This window comes from Mesocricetus auratus, unplaced genomic scaffold, assembly GCF_017639785.1.
Source record: "Mesocricetus auratus isolate SY011 unplaced genomic scaffold, BCM_Maur_2.0 Super-Scaffold_4256, whole genome shotgun sequence".
NCBI classification, from domain to species: Eukaryota; Metazoa; Chordata; class Mammalia; order Rodentia; family Cricetidae; genus Mesocricetus; species Mesocricetus auratus.
Genome location: NW_024429182.1, coordinates 33,302,289 through 33,322,870, shown reverse-complemented (window position 1 = coordinate 33,322,870; position 20,582 = coordinate 33,302,289). Strand labels below are relative to the sequence as shown.

Here is a 20,582-nt window from a genome sequence, read left to right as displayed (position 1 = left end):
ATCTGAACTTAGACAAAGAAACAACATGGACATTTCTGCTTCCTGACATCCAGATCGGCTTCATGCTCCTACTGTTATGCTGTCCTCACCATGACAGACTGTGTCTGCTTTGGAGCTGTAACACAAAGTGAACCCTTCTCCCCTAAAAGAATAATAAGGTGATGAGTTATAGAGATCACCCAATGTCAACTTCTGACCTCCACATGCATATGCACACATGAGCATCTGTACATATATATGCACATACACATTCACGTACACACATACATACAAAAGAAATTGATATTGCTCTGACAAGGCCATGCTTCCTTCTCCCTTCTCCCTTCGGTGACACTGGGCACCGAAGCACTCTGTTCAAGGACAATCTCAGAATCCTTGGGGGCCATGGCAGATTTGGGTAAGATGGCTCTCAGGAGCATTTCTCAGGGTTACTCCAGATATAACAGCTTGAGGTCTGCAGACCTCAAGAAGAATGGCAATGACTTCTGGGACATAGAAAAAAACAGTGCTTGCTACCTCTACTGGAGTGTCTCCAGGAAGAAGAAATAGGACAGAAAAGGAACTCCAATGTCACGCATCAGAGTATAAACTTAAGATTGGTGCCTGATTCACATTGTCTCTGTCAATGAACACACATAGGATACGTTTCAGTAATTATGGCATACAATGAAATGTTAGCGTTAACTTTTTTCCAAGAAACAGAATTTGTTCAAGATAGTTGTGGCTTGTATGGAGCCCAAGACTATGTTGCTGTTGCGCAGGGAAATTGGTAAGACGCATTCTTTCATCCACTGGGTATGGGTGTAGGTCTTTGGAGGGATTTAGGCAGCTAAAGAAAGTACAGTAAGTATAACTGAGATATAAGTTACCTTCATTTGTCATTAAAGGACCTGTAAAGTACAGGCTGGGGGCTGGAGACATGGCTCAGTGGCTAAGAGCCATGTCTATTCTTCCAGAAGTCCTGAGTTCAATTCCCAGCAACCACATGATGGCTCACAACCATCTGTGATGAGATGCCCTCTTCTGGACTACAGGGATACATGCAGACAGAACACTGTAAACATACTAAATAAAGTACAGGCTGGGAACCTCCTAGGGTGGGCCCTGAATATTATGAGAATATCAACGCAGTCAGAAAAAAGGTTAAAAGAAAGGAGTAATGCTTTTTGTGATCCCGACATTACCAAATATTAGGACAAGTCCACAATGGCAACAATGTCAGTAACCCTTCTTCCCACATGATGCTGGCCATCAGGAGCAAAGGTAAGTATGAGAAAACACACGATGGTATCGTGAGATTCTGTGTGAGAAGAGGGGGTAGGAACTCACCATGATGGGTGGGAGCCTTTGGAAAGAGAAACATGACCATTTCTCAGCAAGAGTAATGTGTACAGCAAAAACAGGTGTGGAGATAAATTTGATGGTGCAATTCTAAATACATGTCTGGGAACACAACTTTCTTATTCAGTCCAAATAAACCCAATACCCCAGCATAGACTCACAAAGGTTTTTCTTTTCTTTTAATTGCCAGTATTTGGGGGATACAAACAGAGTCCTCACCAAATCCAGATAGCAACAAGAAAGCAATTCTCACCCAGCTGCTCAGTATACACAGGGTCAAGTCTAAATACAGAACATTTTTATAGCTAAGAGAGAATTAGATGGGCAGTATTGTTTCCTACCCAGGGTACCTTGGTAAAGAAGAAATAAAGACTCTACAAGTTCTCAAGAGCCTTGGGGAAGAAGGGACAATGGAAGCTGTTGGTTAAGGGGTATAGATGGAAGGGATATTTTTGCCATCCATTGCACAGCCAATTGTGCATAAACCAAAATAATATAATTTATATTATGCAACTGGTTGGGGACAATTCAAATGTTCTACCACTAAAAGTGATAGGCAAATGAAGTGAGAAGTCAATTAGCCTGATTTGATCATGCAACATTTATATAAAACATCACATTATATCCCGTAAATGTGGGCTATCAAGATTTGTTTATCAAATACAATATTAATGTAATGTAAGATTGTATTTTATTTAAAAAGAAACAAAAGAAAAGAGTTAGAGGGAAGTAAGACACTAATGGACTAATACCTGTCCGACAGACTATCAGACCCATTTGTAAAACTAAACTCCAGGCAGCTCAGGTCAGAAGCAAAGGAAACTGGAATAGAATTTGAACTGAAAAATAGTTCCTGTTTTCACTGTCAGTTTCAAATAGCCCTTGCTCTAACAGTTCCGATAATTTCTCCAATGACTGTCTCCTGAAGTCAGCTAGACTTGAGGAAATGTTATTAGATCCAGACAGAGCAGCTCCATTTTTCTTCATATCCTTTCTTCCATGGCCAGAGTTCCTGAGGTATTTTCAGACAGGCAAGAAGAAGAGAGAAGAGGGTTTGGGGGTAGAGGGGAATCGAGAGAGGAAAACTATAAGCAACTTCACTAAGATGTAGCTGACAGAACAGAAAAAAAAAAGAAACTATAATGACTGAGACTATAACTCCCATTAATACTGTCCACATCAAGTTGTTAGCAGGATTTTGGCAGCTGTGCTTTACTGAGAGATAGCAAGAGAACACCAGAGAATATTTTTCTTTCCTCCTCAGGGAATGCTCTGAGACTCCAGATTTGATCCCAGGAGATTAAGCTATGCTACTTGGTATCTTGTTTTGTTCTCACTTTATTTTTGCCTAGCTTGAAACAAAGATGTTTGATAAATATCTCTAAGCCCAAAGACTCATCATTAGGGAGATAAGCAAAAAGTGATGAAACTTCACAGTTTGACTTCTTAAAGATTGAGTTTACCAAGAAACCATGAGTAATAATGACTATTCTCCTCTAAGGAGGACTAGGATCAAATTTTGGGGGGGAAACTTTGCACAAACTCAAGAGGGACACCTATCTGTGCTTGAGCTCCCCAAGCTCCTGAAAGGGAGTTATTTTCCTAAGAGTTGGTCCACATTCTCCTTCCAGAGAGTAATGATGTCATGTTTTTTGAGTACTTTGAACCCACACAGAAGAAAGGCAGCCCTCAAGTTGAAGACATTCTTCTCATGCTATGTAAGACATAACTATCATATTTCTGTTCTGCATGTAGAAATAATCTGTCCCTCTTTTGAAGTCAGCTCTATAAAGTCACTACACAAAGAGAGACAGATCCTCTATGACCCTCCTAGATTGTTGAGTACTTTGAGTATTCTCTCCTTCTTCGTCTCTTCCTCCCTTCTCTCTGTTCCCATCTTCCTGCTCCGTCCCTCCCTCTGACTTTTTATTTGTTTTGTTCAGTTCATTTGTTTGTTTGCAGTTCTTGGCAAAGGGGGAAAAAGAGAAGAAATGCAAAGAAAACCAAGCAATAGTCTACCCTCCTGATAGACACCATTGAAAGGGGCTGTTCTGGAATTCACCAAAAGAATCTGATTGAATGATATCTCCCCATACTTTCATTTGATGTTCTACAAACATGTATTTAAACCATAAGTTCAGCCCTCGAGGTACATACTTCTTACACAGATAGCCGAGGAGTATGCTTTGATTGCAAGAAGATAGTCTGATGATGTTAGTACAATATGGTTGAAAGGATGAAAAGTAAGTGTCGGAAGAAAAACAAATCTTGAAATTTCTATGTAGTACAGGCTTGCCTAGAATTTATGATCAGGCTTCTGCCTCCCAAGGGCTGGTGTTATAAGGGTAAGCCACCACACCTAAGTTCTCTTTATGATTTAACAAAATAACCAAATTGTTATGATGTCTGGTAAATTCATGATTCCTTTATGCTTCAAGTCATAATTTATTTTCTATAGAACTCATTTGAAAGATCTTTTAAACCTTCAATGGAAGGTCCAGCTCTTGCTAAAAGAGCGTCTCTCGTTATAATGAAACCCACCCCCAACTCTTTGATCCGTTCATCTATTTGTTCCAGACTTCTGACTCTAAGAATCCTTAAGTGGTCCTTCCTTTCTCAGATGGCAAACTCTGTCATGCCTCATAATTGAGTGGGCACTCGATAAATGAATGCTATAGTGCTCTGCAAAATAATACACTTCCTATTGGCAGCAAATCCAAGAGAAACTTCCTTAGAAGAAAGGACTGTCAGTTACCACTTAACAAGCCTGAGTTGGCTCCCATTGAAAGAGCAAGCAGAACAATAGCAACTTACTCCCCAGCAGCAGCCACATGGCTATCTGGTTGCTGCCTCCAGTCACCTGGCACGCTGCTGGTCCCACAGAAGGAACTCAACAAGTCCTTGTTGTTAGATTGATTCAGAAAGGCATGCGACTGGTGATATGTAATCCATCACCTGATAGGTGGACGCCAGCTGGGTTTCTCACAGCCTGGCTGTGCCCAGCTTTTGACCTCCTGTGGTCTTTGGCTCCCTTACAGCTGACAAATTTAGCTGAGCGTGAGATGCCAAGAGCCGGATGCCCAGAGCGGGGACTGGAAGGCTGTTCTGGAACTCTGGTGGCCGATTTGCTTTAGCAAGACCCTCATCCTCTCTATGGATGGTGTCACCTTCAAACTTTACCCCACGATGTCCTCTACAACACTCCCCAGACCAGAGCTTCAGACTATACAGGAGTGAGTCAGAATTAGAACATACACCAGACTTACCAGGAAAGCCTGAAGATGCTAATGGGCAAACCCCACTTACAATTACTGCTAGTCTTTGGTTTGTTTGTTGTTTGTTTTGGTTTTGGTTTTGATTTTTCGAGACAGGGTTTCTCTGTGTGTAGCTTTGACTGTCCTGAAACTTGCTCTGTAGACCAGGCTGATCTCAAACTCACGGAGATTCGCCTGCCTCTGCCTCCCGAGTACTGGGATTAAAGGTGTGCACTGCCACTGCCCAAACAATTACTGCTATTCTTAAGAAGAGCACCAGTGCTGACATTCTCATAAACCAACCAAAAGGGCTAGTGTGCTGCATGGATCAAAAAACATTATCTTACACTTTTACACGGTCTGACTTCCCTTTGCCTCCCTTCTCACATCACAACAATAAACATCACTATTATGACCTATTGGGGTTTTCTATTGATAACGTGTTATATGCTGGATGCTGTTAGGAATAATTGCTTGAATGTATTTGATCCTTGTAAGAAGTAGGTATGCTTGCTAACCCACTTCCAGGCTGGGAGGAAAAACTGATAGAAAAAGAGTTTAAATAATTGGGTTAAGTTCTTACAACTAGCATCAGAGTCAGGCTTTGAACCCCCAAAGCCAGCCTCCATCCTCCTTTCTCTTAACCACTGATTTACATTACCTCTCCATATTCATTCAGTGGCAAAGACTTCCAGGTACCTAGTGGGTGCTCTCTGGATCCTGTGCAAAAAAAAAAATTCACCTTCTTGATCATATTTCTAAATATGCAAAACAGCTCTCAGCACCTTTTGGTCATAAATCTTTAATGGTGTACTAGAAACTTGGAATAAACACTCAGCGAGGATACCAATATTTTTCGTGAGTCATCTGTTTCTATGGTATCTCCACTCACCTTTAGTTAATCTAGTCTCCTATCATTCCAAACCACAAGCAGTTTCAAAATCTGGGCCTCTCCTTTTGTCACTAGATAAACTGCTTGTATTCAGTGTTTGAACTCCAGTAAATATATTTCTAAAACAATAATGTTTGGACCATACCCTCCCAAAGAGTCAGCTTAGAAAGAAGCACATTTTTCCTCCAGGGAGTGCTAAGTGTCATGCCACATAAACCACACACATAACCAACTAAGAGACCATTATATATATCATTCCTTCTCACAGGCAAATCTTGTCAAAGTTCAAAAACGGAACCATCATGATGAAACAGTATACACTTCAGGTCATCTCCAAATCGTCTTCCTTCATGCTGTCACAATGACAAGGACGACTCTGACCTTCTTAGCCCACCTAGCACATTAGTTAGAAGTAAACATCTTTCTCTTTTTTTTTTTTTTTTTTTTTTTTTTTTGGTTTTTCGAGACAGGGTTTCTCTGTATTGTTTTGGAGGCAATCGGTCCAGCCCAGCCTCGAACTCATAGAGATCCGCCTGCCTCGGCCTCCCGAGTGCTAGGATTAAAGGCCTGCGCCACCACCGCCCGGCTCGAGACAGGGCTTCTATGTATTGCTTTGGAGCCTGTCCTGGAACTCACTCAGTAGACCAAGTTGGCCTTGAACTCATAGAGATCCGCCTGCCTCTGCCTCCCGAGAGTAGGGATTAAAGGTATATGCCACCACCACCCAGCCGAAGTAAACTTCTTTCTAACCAAGAGAAAGCCTGGAGATAAGTTCTAAGTTCTTGACCCTCCCCACAATACAGGCAGCTTGGGGAATCTGCTTAAAGCTTAAGGCTTGAATGGTGCATCTGGGGAATGCCACAGGCTAACTGGTTGAGGCCCTGAACCAACCGTGTACTTGCCATAGGAAGTTCCACAGGTGCATTCAGGAGTGATTCTCAAAGTGCATGCGTTGACTAACAGCGTCAGTATTCCCAGGCAAGATGTTGAAAACTCCGAATCTGCGGCAGCACCCTGGACCACTGTTCAATCACAAACTCTGGGAGTGGAGGCTTGGACCACTGTTCAATCACAAACTCTGGGAGTGGAGGCTTGGACCACTGTTCAATCACAAACTCTGGGAGTGGAGGCTTGGACCACTGTTCAATCACAAACTCTGGGAGTGGAGGCTTGGACCACTGTTCAATCACAAACTCTGGGAGTGGAGGCAGGTACTCTATTGAGACCGCCCTTTCAAGCAGCTTTGACAGAAGTTAAAAATGTGGTAGTTTAAACCACCAGGCCCTGCCCATGCAGCCTAGAGAGAAGGAGAGTCCTGTGGGTTCCACTAGCCTCTCACACAATTAAGAAGGGTAGAAGGAAGGCCAGGGGGTAAGCATCTCAATACACCAGAGAGGTCAGCTCTGTTCACTTCTGACTTGCAGAGGCTTTTGAGATCAGCAGTTCAAATTAGCCAATTGGTTTGAAGATGACTTCTGAGACCTCTATGTGTTCATCTCAGGGCTTCGAAGAGAGAGAGATAGGAGAAGAACATGAACTTTGGCGTTTTCTTTGGGCCCTGTCATGATGGAAGCCTCAGAGAAATTGGACAAACAAATTTACATAGTTTTCACAGGAAAAAAAACTACTACTTCCCAAATAAAACCACATGGGAGTCATTCTATAAAAACAGCTTCTTTCATACATCTTTATATTTTAAACAATTTATTTGGGGGAATCGTATAGATGTATATGTTGAAATAGGATAATCTCTGTCTCCCAAATCACAGGATTAGGATTGCACATACAGATTTTGAGTACTATTAAAGCAGATTTCCAAGGAAGAGGCCTGGGAGCCTGCGCTAAGAGCAACAACTCTTTCTATCCTTTAATACATCACCCAGTGTCTCCATCACCCAGCATCTCTAGGATTTCCTTTTCTGATGCTAATTTATCCTGTCTCACACCACTGCAGAGTCATCTTTCAAAAAGAAACTGGATGCCAAACCACTGATCAATTCTACCTCAAGGCCTCCCTGTGCTTTATAGAAAAAGCCTTCAAAGTCACCTCCAAAGCCTTCAGGTGACTCATCAAGACCCACTAAACCAGTCCCTGCCTCCTTCTTCAGCCCTGCTTCCCATCACCTGTCCCTTGGACTCCAACCTTGAGCCATGTAACATGAAAAAAAAATAAATGACCCAGAGACTGATATTGGGGTTCAAACTTCAAGCTGAATATCAGAAAAGCAAAGCAGCTGGTCACTAGCTTCTTAACCTCTACCTGGGACTGAATGTGCTGACCCTGTCTCCATGAGCTCTCACTAAGACTCAGACTGTAACCTCCGTGTGGCTGGAAAATGTGTGCCTGTTTCTGACTACTTGCTCCTGTCTTCTGTGCTCCTCAATTGCTGGGATTAAAGATGAGAGCTATAATTCTCTTTTAGACTGATTCACTCTTGTGTAGATAGATCTGTGTAGTCTTAGACTCACAGAGGTCAGTCTACCTCTTAATCTTGAATCCTAGGATTAAAGGTATGTACCACCACCTGCTAGCTTCTGGCTGCTGGCTTTAAAAGTGTATATCACCACTGCCTGGATGTCTGTAGCTCGAGACTGACTTTGTCTTCCTGAATCCTCAATCAGACTTTAATAAATCATAAATAATGTATTACTACAGAGCCATTCTGAATTCTCTCCCCTGCCTTGAACACATGCTGTTCTCCTGCATTGGTTTCCTTTCTAAGCCCTTCCTCCCCTCTTCCCAGTATAGTACTCGAGTTTATTCCAGGTTACATTGTGTAAAAACTCTCTGTAGGTTAAGTAAACATAGACTGTTTCCTCACTCTATGTCAGTGATTAGCAAACCTTTTCCCTAACAGGAAAAATGATAAATATTTTAGGCTTTGTGAGTAACATGGTCTATGACATGCGAGTATATGCCTCCAAACCTTTAAAATGTATTAAAAACCCTTCTCATTCATAGACATCATCAAAGATGTGTGTCCAGCTACTCATGCAGTCAATCAAAAACCTGGACAAATGGCACAGCCACCTCCCAAATGCCTCCTGTTGCCAGGAAGACAAAAAGAGAGCTTCACACAAGCCACTAAATGGTCCATGGCCCAGTCGGGAAGTGATGCCCTGTAACTTCTTCTGTCCATTAATTAGTCAAAGGTAGTATCTTCACCCAACTAACAATAAAAAGGTGGAGGCGGGACTTCCTGGGTGAAATGTGCTGAGTACATCAGCCCAAGGACAAGCACCTGAGAAAGCCTCTCCTTAGAGCCTCATCCTACAACCAGCTCAATTGGTTTCCCCCTGTAATCCTACTCATTCATTCGTTCATTCTTGCCATGCTTCAGATGGAATGCACAGCCTTGTGCATGCTAGGCAAGCAGTCCACCACTGGACAACAGCCCTGGCCTCATCTCAGTATCTTACAGCATCTCAAACAATGCTGGATTCCAATGCTGTATGTAACATGCTGGAATTTTCAACATGTCTGCCTTACCCTGACTAGCTCCCATGGCCTCTCGAGATAAGTGTGTATCTATGGCGGTTGCCTTGCCTGGCACCACCCTCCCAGAGCACTGATCAATGTGTGTTGTTTGGACAAACTAATTCATGTGGTTGATTGTGGGAGTAAATAGGACTACTGACACAGTTACCTGAATCCTGAATTTCTGGATCTCTATTTGCCCACATCATCTACTCATGATCAATTTATTCCTTTAGTTACTGGTTACTCTCTGTACTAATCACATGCATGCCTCCTTGTAACTTCTTTCTGATAATAATGAATGGCAAGGCCAGCTGGTTCTTGAGGCCACAGAAAATTCTGATTACCATGTGGGTTGTTTGTGTTTTCAGTTTACAGGTCAGAAGGCAGGCAGAGAAAAAAGGAAGGGTTTGGGTTCTGTTGTTTGAAGTTGCACAGCCAATCAGAGGCAGAGGAGCAATGCGCTAAAGGATTGAGCACAGAACCATAGCTAATAATAATAAACTTACCAATGTTTATTTATGCTAGAAAGCAGAATGCATGTTTGTCAAAGATAAGTCTTATTGTAACATATCATTGTTTCCCTTGTTGTGTACATTTCTCTCTCAAGTAAAACACTAAAAATAAGCGGTGACAACTCATTAATACTGAGCTTTTTAATATTGATTTCTCCTATGTTCCCACCCATTTTGCCTGCTGGAAAGTGACCATGAGATTTTCAAGTCCCAGGGATGCTGAAGATTCTGAGGGTCTAAAGTTAGACCACCCGCCTCAACTTGGTCTGTGAGGTAAATAATAGCTGTGAGTACCCACACTGTAAAATGCCATGAATTTTGTTTCCCATGCAACATGTGTGTGACTGGTGCAGGTTTTGCCCATCTCCTATCGACCAATTATACAGCATTCACATTGAGTGACTTAAGGCCCCATCTGAATGGGGGCTTACCAGTCATGATGAGGATAAATTATAGGAACCAGAATGCATCCTGGTTGAGAATTACCCCCATCTCAAATAAACACCCCTCCTAGAAGCCTGCCACTGACAATTGCTCAGGAGAAACAAGGCGAGGAGACAACAAAGCCAGGAGATAGCTAGGATGTGAAATCTGGAATCTGTCAACTTTGTTTCGTTCAAGTTACAGTAACTTATAAAAAGAGGAGTGTACACACTGTATTAACAGGTGAAATAGCTCAGAGTATCCCTCTCCTCTGCTTAGGCCAGAGCAGAGAAGGCATCTCAACCAGGGCAATGTGTTCAAGAAAACTGAAGAGCAGGAAGAGCAAATCTTAGACTCGTGTCCTGTCTGGAGAAACCCCTGAAGTTCAGCCTTTCTGGGAGGGTTGACTTTGCTTCCTTCTTTCCCTCCACAGCGCTTATAATTGAAGGTTACAAAGTATACCAAGAATAAATCTACCCGTGTCCCCTTCCCCCAACCAAAAATAAAAAAAGGTTAAGCTTTTAATTACAGGCCCTCAAACTATCATTTTGTGCAATTAGCAATTAACTATAATCGTTGATGAGAGAATGCAGAACTGCGCTGGCAATTTCCTCCTCCCCATCCCAGACTTGGTTATTTTAGTCTTGTTCTATTACAGAGGAAAGCCACAACCACAGGAGTTCTCTTGTTCTCTCTCTCTCTCTCTCTCTCTCTCTCTCTCTCTCTCTCTCTCTCTCTCTCTCTCTCTCTCTCTCTCTCTGTCTTTCTCTGTGACTTTGTCTGTCTCTGTCTCTCTCTGTCTGTCTCTGTCTCTCTCTGTCTCTGTCTCTCTCTAAGACACATTTAACTTTTAACAAAATGGCATCTCAGTATGCCATTGAGACAGGACTCTGAACACCACAGTGGTACAGAAGAGGACCATTCGCACCCCTCCTCTTCATCACTTGAGGGTTGGAAAGAAGAGTCCCCAAGAAGATGCTACCTACCGACCTCACAATACCAGCCCTTCCTAGGGGCGAAGGAGAGGGAGATAGAGCATTCCTTGCCGCCCCCAGACCCCTCAATTGTCAGTCCTATCAGCCCAGAGGCGGTGGCAACAGCAGCAATAGTTGCATCAGCGCTCTCGGCCCCGGCGCCAGGAGGGTACAGTAGCGACTGTAGGGAGCTAGGGAGCGCACAGCTGCTGCGGCCGCAGGTTCCCTAGATCAGGAAATTAGGACAGGCACCCGGGATTGGAGGTGAGGACCGTGCGCGAGCCAACCAGCGGCCGCCCCGGGTCCCCCGTGAGCCCCGGGCCGACTTGCGGAGCAGCGGGGCCCCTGGAGCCGTCCGGATGGTGGCGGCGACAGCCCCAGCCGCTGCCACTCACGCACGCTCGCTGCCACTTGCCCCCGCACACTCCGCACCGCGCGCGGGAGAGCCGCGCGTGCAGGAGCTGCTGAACTGAGCTCCCCCGCTGGAGTCCCCCCCGCGGTTCCCCGGTGCTCCAGCCGCCGCCCGAGTGGGTGCCCCCAACGCTCGCCTCTGCTGTCCCTGGCGAACGGGCTCCCCGCCCCCTCCTCCCGCGCCGTCCCCTCCCCTCTCCTTCCCCTCCTCTGCAAAGCCTGCATTATTTTCCGCCCGCAGGGTCCGCGCTCACACCGGGGCCTCGGCGGGGGAGGTGACCGGGTGGGTGGCTGGGTGGCTGGCTGGCGGGGAGTAGAGCGTGCAAGTTGCAAGGAAAGGGTGCCCGCTCCTTCCGTGCTCACCGTGCTCCTGGTTCCTCACTCCTTCCCCCTCCTCTTTGCCTCCTCCCTCCCCGCCCCCACCTCCTTCCTCCTCTCCGAAGGGCTGGTAACTTGTTGTGCGGAGCGAACGGCGACAACGACGGCGGCGGCGGCACCATCCGGGCGGGCAGCATGGGCACGTCCGCGCGCTGGGCGCTGTGGCTGCTGCTCGCGCTGTGCTGGGCGCCCCGGGACAGCGGCGCCTCTGTAAGCGGTGAGTGGGGACGCGCCCCTCCGCACCCGGCCGGTAACAAACCCGGGCGCCCGCGATCGCTGCGTTCTGGGGGGCCCTGGGGTTCCTCTTGCCCACCCCCTCCTAGGAGGCGCCTCTCCGCGTTCCTCTCCTGCCTCCCCTCCCCGCCCGGGTGGCGCCTCTGAGCTGTCAGAACCGAGGCTACTGGGAGCTGGGCCCAGGGGATGGTGGGGTTTAGGGTGTCCTAAAGCTTCCCTTGAACTTGTTGTCATTCCCCTGTGTCCCCTTTCTTCCAAGAACCTCTGATTTACATGGTTTTCATGCCCCTTGACAAGGGATTGGGGATGTGGGCTTTGGAGCCTCTGAACAATGGTTCTGCCTCCTCTGCCAGGCAGGCTGTTAGGACCGTGGCAGAGCACCGGGCCTGGAAGCCCGGGTGCGCCCCTCAGACTTAAGCAGGGTTGAGAGCGCACAGTGGGTGAAGGTGGGCGTCTCCGAGGACACCGGGCACCAGGTGCGAGCCGGGCAGGGAGTCCTCGCGCAGCCGTGAGCAGGCGCACGTTCGGTGGGCGGCAGCCTGGAGGCCGAGCCATGACAAGTGCTGCTCACCGGGACTACGACTCCCCAGGCGCCGGGCCGTCTCTCCGGCTCCAAGTGTGGCTTTCAACTGGACTGCCCTCTGAGTGCTTTTCTCTTTTCCCCGGGAATTCTGCCGCTAGTGCGGCGTTTGTATACCTCTGGGCCTCTGAGATAACTGAACGGGGGAGGGGAGTGGGAACCAGACTTAATCAGGTTACTTTGCCGAGCCTCGTTTAGGGTGACACCTCCCCCCGAAGAAACTGAGTCCCAGTGTAGTGACTTCAATTAGCATCTATTCTACACAATAGATCGAAGGTGTAGTGCTAGAGCTGGCGTGTGACTGTAGCTTGGGGAGGGCGGGGGTTACTATCACGAGTCCCCAGGGGTCAGAGCACTGGCTTAGGATCCCTGTGTTTTCAGTCCCCCATCTTGGGTTGCACAACTTTCCAGAGCAGGAGATAAGACGCCTTCCTAACAAGGTCCCGTTTGATCCTTAGCAGGCAACTGAAGAGGTCTTAGAGGTCTTCAGAGGTGACACCAAAGAGCTTGCTTGTCAACCAGCTCTAGATAATTAGGGCGGAACGTTGTCCCAGCTCTAAAAGAGTCCACAGTAGCTTAGAAGGCCCGCCTGCTTGCGGTCACGTGTGTCCTGGAGTGCGAGCGAACTTTCAAGTGTGTGGTCAAGCAGTCTGTGGACCTATGCTGGTGTGTTTAAGTCTCCTAGAGTCCCTGAGCCTTTGGTTCCGCTGTCCCGGGCGTGAGAAGCTGGGCAGGGCTTTTCTGCCCCGTGCGATTGGTTGGCAACTGGATTGCGTTTAGGTTGGTCACGTGTTTTCGCCGACTTGATTGAGCTGGCCCAGCTGGGTTACCTTTAAGATCAGCGAGGCTCAGAGGGGCTGTTCCTTCTGGTGCTTTCTCCTGCTGCACTCTGCAAAGAGTCCATGTGCTGTAGTGACTCTGAACTACTATGTGTGGCAAGCCTACGATCCCAGAGAAGCCCTGCTTAACAAAAATTTTCAGACGCTGACATTAATCATTAATGGATGAGTAATGCTAACTTTATTAAACCATCCCTCAGAAAGAGTGATTTGACTTTCGTTATGCATTTTGTAGTATTTCAAAACAGGATTGTATAAAATACTTTGTTGGCTGTGATCCAGGGAGGTGGGAGGAAAGAGTCACTCTACAACTAGAGTCCCTTTGTGGCCTGAGAATCTCTAACGTGCTAACTTTCCATTGGGTGCTACTTTTCAGGGGGTGCCAGGAAAGCACCCCGGCCTGTCAAAAGTCAGAAACCGTTCAGTTGGGATGGGTAAAGTGAGGATGTCCTTTGCTCCTCCTTTACTGCAAGTGAATTATGACTGTACTGCAAAAAAAAAGGGGGGGGGAGAAACCGGTGTGAAACTGAATGTCAGAGTGGGGAATCGTTCTTTCTGAGCTGCCTAAAGTTGGTTGAAGCAGGTATTGACCCTAAGCCATCCCAGACTGTCCATGTCTTAAGTTCAAAGTACCAGGACGTGTAGATTGATTTTCTGGCCTTGACCTTCTATGCTCCATCTTTCTACCCAGCCCTTTTCCCTGTCCTCCAATATACATACACACTCAGAGGCTGCTGCAAACTACCTGACACAGTGCAGGCAGGTGTGAACTAATTTTCTGCAAGGAACTTAAGTGAAACTAACAGGAGATGTTACAAGGACAGATGGCAAAATACATGGGGGCTCTGGGATTCTTTCCTCTAGCGTAGGTATAAAGATGTGAGATGCTGTGTAGTCTTCAAAGCCAGAGTTCTGCAAGTTCTCTTTCAATAAGCCCAATGATTTACTTCTCTTGCTCTGGGATGGAGTGGTTTACCAGCAATGCCATTATACCTGCAGGCAAGAACCTAGAAGACCAGGAGAAATAATACCTGACTTACCAGAGCACCAAGAGAAGGGAGGGACCATAGCAAACTCATCTACATCCAAGAAAGGCCATGTAGACACGGGTGTTCTTTTATTAGAGAGGGTCATAATCCAAACTTGATGGGATATGCATTTCCTAAAGCCTAGAACAGTTGTTTTTTTCTTGCCTAGAACCATCCTCTTGTCAGCAACTCTAGTGCTGGTCCTGTGTAATTTCAACCCTTTATGCCCGAGTCTCCAGAGACCTACAGCATGTATGTGAAGGCCAACTATAGTACAGCTGGTATATGTTAAGACTTCAGGCCAACAAACTGCATTTGCAAACACTGGGCAGTACTTGTAAAGGGGACCATCTCTACCTTTCAAACAATTGCCAGTCTGATTATCGTGTTTCTGCTTTCTGTAAAAATAAATAACCATAGACAGAATTTCACTCCAGTGGTTTGTGATGCTTCTGGAGGAGCCAAAGAGCTGTTGTGACCCCTTCTGTTCCCTGAACAATGTCAGTCCAGTAAAACAAAATGCCCTAGAATGCAGCCTTAAGGTCAGGAGTGCAGATAGGACCCCAGGCATATGACTTCAGGGTTAGATTCCTAAACCCTGCCATGTACCAAATAGCATTGAAAGAGAAAATGTATAGGCAATATTTCCTGGTCCCTCACAGAGTGTAAAGTTGTTCTCAATAGAGGAAACAGGATGGAGATACGGTAGTTATTTCTTTTTGCAGCTTCTGGTCCTGACCCTAAATGGCTTCACTTGACCTTGCTTTGGAAAGCCACTGACACATGCTAGCCTATGAGACATTAAGCACATTACAGAGCCGAAATGAGCCCGAAACTGTGCTTGTCCCACACATATCTGGCCTACAGGAGCGAGTCTCACAACAAACTAAGGCTAACTGCCCTTCTCATATTAGGAGATAGATTCTTCTGACTTGAAGTAATCTCAAGAAATCACCCAGACCATAGCACAGAAGATGACTTTCAAGAATAATAAAAGCCCTGCTTTGGAGGTTATGAGTGAAATGTACACATTGAACAGGAGTGTGTAAGGCCGTTTTTCCTTCTCACTGAGGAGGGGACAATCTGAGGACTGGTAGCTTGTTCTGAGGTCCCCAAGGCATAATATAACCCAGTTCTTGGAGAACTTGATTTTGTGAGTGAAAACTGGCACAATTTTACCCTCTATATTTGTTTTCGATATAAATCAGTATCTCTCTACTGAGCTCCAGCGCTCATTTCCAACCAAGGCCCTGAAAACGGTAGATTCCAACAAGTTAGACATGCTAACTGAGGTACAGCTCAGTGAGAAAGCAGGTGGCACCTTCAACTGGGCCCACTTTGCCTTCATGTGTAGATAATTTGGGCCTGCCAGTCATTTTGGGGCTCCAAATTAAAAATGTAAGAGAGAATCTGCTTTGTATATGGAGAGTAAGAATAGAGGTCTTCCAGGAATGTTTCAGTGTTTGTTCAGAGGGCTTTTCACCAGCTTTGTGTGACAGAAATGCCCTGTGGGGAGGGGAGAGAGTGCGCCAGAGTCAGCGTTTAAGAAGTACATTTAGGGCAAGAAAACTACAACTTGCAAAAGCCAGGCACTCATTAGAGTGGCCAATCTTGCCACTAACTTGGGCCATCAGGGTTGGCAAGGTGGCCACTAGTCTTTGTGTGTCTAGAAATAGCATTGGCAGTGGAGGTGAGGGGGTGGGGGAATGTGCAGTTTGCCTGGAAATGATGATGGACATTTGAGAGTTCACATGTGTATAAGAGCATTTCCTGCACAGACTGTTCGTGTATACTATTCTGTTCTTTAGACCTGCCTCTGATCTTTGCTTTTCCTAGGCATGCTTTCCTAAGATCTAAGTTATTAACAGGCAGAGAGATTTACCAGGCAAGTTATAAATTGAAGCCAGTCTCCCTTGTACATTATATCTGCTCAAGACGGCTTGATGGCCAATGCAGAAACCAGAGAGCTAGCGTCTTTGTGCCTTTTTATTTTTTAAGTCAGACCAGGAAATTCAAGATCCAAAAAGAGCTGAGCATAGAAACTGTGACTGGAGAAAGCCAAGCTGGTATTCCTTAATCATGAATGCCACAGAATCAGCTGAAGATGTCTTGAGTTCCACATGCTGCTTTCATTATAGCTCAAGTTCCCTAAAATCACCAGCAACTTAGACTTTAGTATGCCAATGCCAGCAGCACAGTGGGCTAGTGCCAGCATTCCCAAAGAGCCATAGCATGTCCAAAGTAAGACCTGGGCCTGACACACCAACCTCCGCATTGTACCAGATATTCCGTATGTATTAGAGTGTCTCTCACATGGAAATGTGGCTGATACACTAATTATGGCAGATAGATGTGCAAAGTATCTTGTTTTATAATGATAACTTGCTACACAGATGAAATGAAAACACTCTCATCGGCTTAGGAATCCAGTACTTCTCTAATGTTATCTTTCAGGGGACTCTACCAGGCAAAATTTCATTTAGCAGGCCACACTGTCTTCCAAGTTCAGAAAAGCTGGAAAAATATTTTGACAAAAGTCTATAATGCAGAACAGATTTGTAGGTTAATTCATTAGCCAATTAATAACCCATGACTATTGACTAGGGTTAGCAAATCTTTGGATGCTAGGTGACAAGCCCTCAGTGTACTATGCCATTGGGGCAGGTATGAAAAGCTTTGGAAACGAAGCCAGATCATACCGGCCTCTGAGGACATATTTAAGTGTCCAGAGGGTCTCCCTGAGAAGGTTGCTCTCTGAACCCGATCCTGTGGGGAAGACAACAGGAACCAGATGGACAAACAGAAAGCAAGCACTGGAGAGGATGGTCAAAGGCAGGGGAAGTAAGGGAAAGCCTTTTGAGCTGTTAGCTCAGCTGCAGTGGCCTGAGCAGATGGTGGGTGATGGCTGAAAGGAAGAAGTCAGGGGAAGCTGGTGGGGAACTGAGACTCAATCCTGGAGTCAGTGGGGAGCCAGGAAATGATCCTATCCTTGGCCCTTCTGGGGCTCCTAAGGGGCTTAAATCACTGTCTTAATTTGGATAGAGAATGAGACAGCCTGGAGGCAAAGGGAAGGGCGACTTAAATTTAGAGCAAGTGAGAGATGAGTGGTTAGACATGGACAGGATTTGATGGCTCAGTGTCAGTGGAGAAGAAACTGGGCTCCCTCCTGGGCTACTGATTTAGAGTAAGTGGCTCACCAACTAGAGCTAAGCAAGACACAAGAGAAGAAGGTAGGTTTGGGAACAAACTGCTTTACTCTGCGTGTCTGCTAAGGCATCCAGATGAATGTTACCTATAATGTGCCCAAAAGCTATACTCAGGTTGTCATCAACATGTCTGTTATAAAGCACTTCCATTCATCTCTATGCAGTGACAGACATGAGGCTTAGGGGATTAACAGCATATTCAATGTTACAGCCTTGAAAACAAAGCCTTTCCCATGATTTGTTGCCTCTGTAACTTTGGTCTCCATGTTAGTGTCCTCCGTGTTGTTCTCCAGCCCCAGGCAGATAAGATGGAGATATAACTTGGCCTAATGCACCCTAGTAAAAAAAATCATGAGATTTAGTCCTTCCAGAAATAGCCATTATAGGAATTCTAGCAGCATATTTGAAAGGCTACGCTGAGAACAAGAAATAGGGCTATCTCAACCATAAAGCTTTACTGTAGAGTGTCTTCTCTTGGGAGAAGGGAAACCATTTCATTCTTGAGCAATTTAAACAGACTGTAGTAGCTATATTCCAAGCAAATGGAATATTCTAGAATTATCTTGTCCTGAGTTAGTTACCACAGTTTGTGTGCTTGGTAGTGTAGGATTTAGAGCCAGAATACCTGGGTTCAAATCTTAGGTCAGTCCAGGGTAGTCTTGGACAAGTCACTGTGTTTTTCTTCTTTTCCTAAACTGTAAAGAGGAACTAATGAGTTAAGATATGAGAGGTCTTAGAGCAGCAACTGACTGACAATAAAAAGCATTTGGTTATATCTATGAATGCTCTCAATCAGGTGTAAACGGAACAGCTAATGATGACTGAACTGTATAGTTCATTACTCCACATTTCACTACTCGGCACTGTTTGCACTGATAGCCTCTTATTCCTGTAGGAAAACTTTTTTTGCTGACTCAGAAGTCTGCCTGTCCTAAAAGGAGTTTCAGCCTATGAATAGAAGGATTGGCATTAAATAGGCAAGCAGTAGAGATGAGGTAGACTAAAAATAAATGCCCTTAGTGTCCCTAGAAGTGCCAAAAGCAAGGGACTGAAGAAATACCAACAGATGATAACACCCTTTTGTGTAGGCAAATGAAGTGAACGCTGGGCCTGGCAGAGTGTGGCGACATGAAACCCTTATAGATTCAACTTCTCCCTGAGCCTGATACTCTGAGAATCTCAATATTCCAGATACCCAAGCAGAAGACTCCTGCCAAAAGGTTACCCAAAGCCTATGGGGAAATTTGTGGCCCATCCTGAAAGCCAGCTAGGCTGTTCACTGTAAGTCCAAAGCAGGACTTTACTGAAGTGCACATGCTGATTTTCCACGTTAACCATTACAGAACCAATTAGATAATAGCAAGCTGACATCCCTGTGCATTTAACACCCATGCCTCCTGAAGCCAGTGAACGGCTGGCTGTGGTCACAATCAGTGTTAACTGTTTAGGTGAGCAAAGCGCCTGGGACATGGATGCCTTTGAGTAAGCTTCAATTCTGGTGCCATATATACAAGTGATAACAAAACAGGACATTCTTTGATATTTTGGGGCATCTATCACTCAGTTTAATAGCCATATAAGTGGGTGGATACAAGTGACCGCAAGTCTCCTGACCCACAAGGAGAAAGGTATTCTTGCTTAATATTAGAGCTGGAAGGAAACTTAGGCAGTTTAATCTCTTCAGGGATGAAGACCCTTTCCATATTCCTAAACTAACACCAACAGTCTTTCTGGTTTGTGATGGAGGTAAAACTCCAGGCTGCACGCCTCTCCACTCTGTTCCCCTCCCCCATCCCTGTAGCCCCACACTATTTTCTGTGAACACTGCAGTTTTAAGGAGTCCACTGTAAACAGTATTTTACTCCAGCTTTCAGAGAAGACAGATCCAGGGATATAGAGTCCCTAGCATTTCCTCTGCCAACACTACTTATGCCTCATTGTGGCTTTAGCTCAGCTTAACTATGAAAAGCAACATGGTTGTGGATGCCTCCATGCCCATTCTGTTCCCCGTATGAACTGTAATAGTGAATTTGAGATTTAAGGTTCATGGATGAAAATAGACTATGGGTCTACAATCCTCTAATCCCCAAAGCTTTGAGAGCCAAAAGCTTCTTAATTCATGCAGTGCTTTCAGTCCTGAACCTCTGAGCAACAGTGATCTCAGTGGAAACCTCAGATGGGAGGTAAACTCTTTGGGACCTGTAGGGAAAACCCACGATGTCCCAGGTGGGTGGCTGAGGGCTCTTCATTCAATCACCTTAGTGGCTGAGCTCTTCTGGTTGTGTGTGAGACGGAGAACTAAACAGAACCAGGGAGCACTTTCTGCCTAGTCGTAGCCTCTCAAAGTGCTTAGGAAGCTAAGAATCTGAGAGGCATGGCCAGAAAGCTTAGGGTCTTTGTTTATCTTTAGAGGATCCTTTGTCAAACTGTCTGGCTCCTCACCCATCTTTCTCTCCAGTATCTTTTAGACAAGCAGGGACATCTTGGTACCCATTGTCTTCCTTGTGTAAATTCTTTGTCTTTGTTAATGGAGGGTCATGTGTGTTGTGGTGACATATAGCCTTCTGAGTCCTGGGCAACATGGACACATGTAAGATATGAAAAGGTAGAAGCTAAACTCCTTTCTGCTTTGGGATACTGAAGTGAGCAGATAAAAATGCTTATGTCTGTCCTCATCCATGTCCTGAGCCAAACCTCCAGGATTTTAACATAACCTATTACTGCTGATGGCTTGTGTATTACAACTAAATCCAGAGTCTGGAATGACTATGAACTGTTTATTAGCCTTAGCATGTTATATCCTGGCTTTATCCCCAAGGAAGCTTGAGTGTCTATAAAATCTATCACACCAGAATCATTTCTGAGGAGGTTCTCTCCCACAGACTTAATTCTGCAGCTTGCTCTCTGCCTGCCTGCCTTCTGCCTTTCTTTCTTTCTTTCTTTCTTTCTTTCTTTCTTTCTTTCTTTCTTTCTTTCTTCCTTCCTTCCTTCCTTTCTTCCTTCCTTCTTTCCTTTCTTTCTTTCTTCTA

At 45.4% G+C, this 20,582-nt stretch overlaps 1 protein-coding gene and 1 long non-coding RNA gene across 7 annotated transcripts in view; one reads left to right on the top strand and one right to left on the bottom strand.

The window, feature by feature from the left end:
- The window catches only part of LOC121140482, a 50,072-nt gene extending 38,275 nt beyond the window's left edge, over nucleotides 1–11,797 (bottom strand). For 2 of the 3 annotated variants that reach the window (XR_005877335.1, XR_005877334.1), the window contains exons 1-2: nucleotides 11,712–11,778; nucleotides 5,257–5,315 (exon numbers count right to left, since the gene is read on the bottom strand). This is a non-coding gene — a long non-coding RNA (uncharacterized LOC121140482). Of the gene's footprint in view, nucleotides 1–5,256; nucleotides 5,316–11,711 lie in introns of all 3 variants that reach the window. The other variant, XR_005877336.1, reaches the window with a different exon arrangement.
- Vldlr (very low density lipoprotein receptor) overlaps nucleotides 11,592–20,582 on the top strand; it is a 35,045-nt gene continuing 26,054 nt past the window's right edge. Inside the window, exon 1 of one of the 4 annotated variants that reach the window (XM_040746026.1) lies at nucleotides 11,592–11,883. In XM_040746026.1, coding sequence (XP_040601960.1) covers nucleotides 11,802–11,883 — 82 coding nt within the window. In that variant the 5' untranslated portion in view covers nucleotides 11,592–11,801. The remainder of the gene's footprint in view (nucleotides 11,884–20,582) is intronic. The other 3 variants (XM_040746018.1, XM_040746034.1, XM_040746021.1) reach the window with 3 other exon arrangements.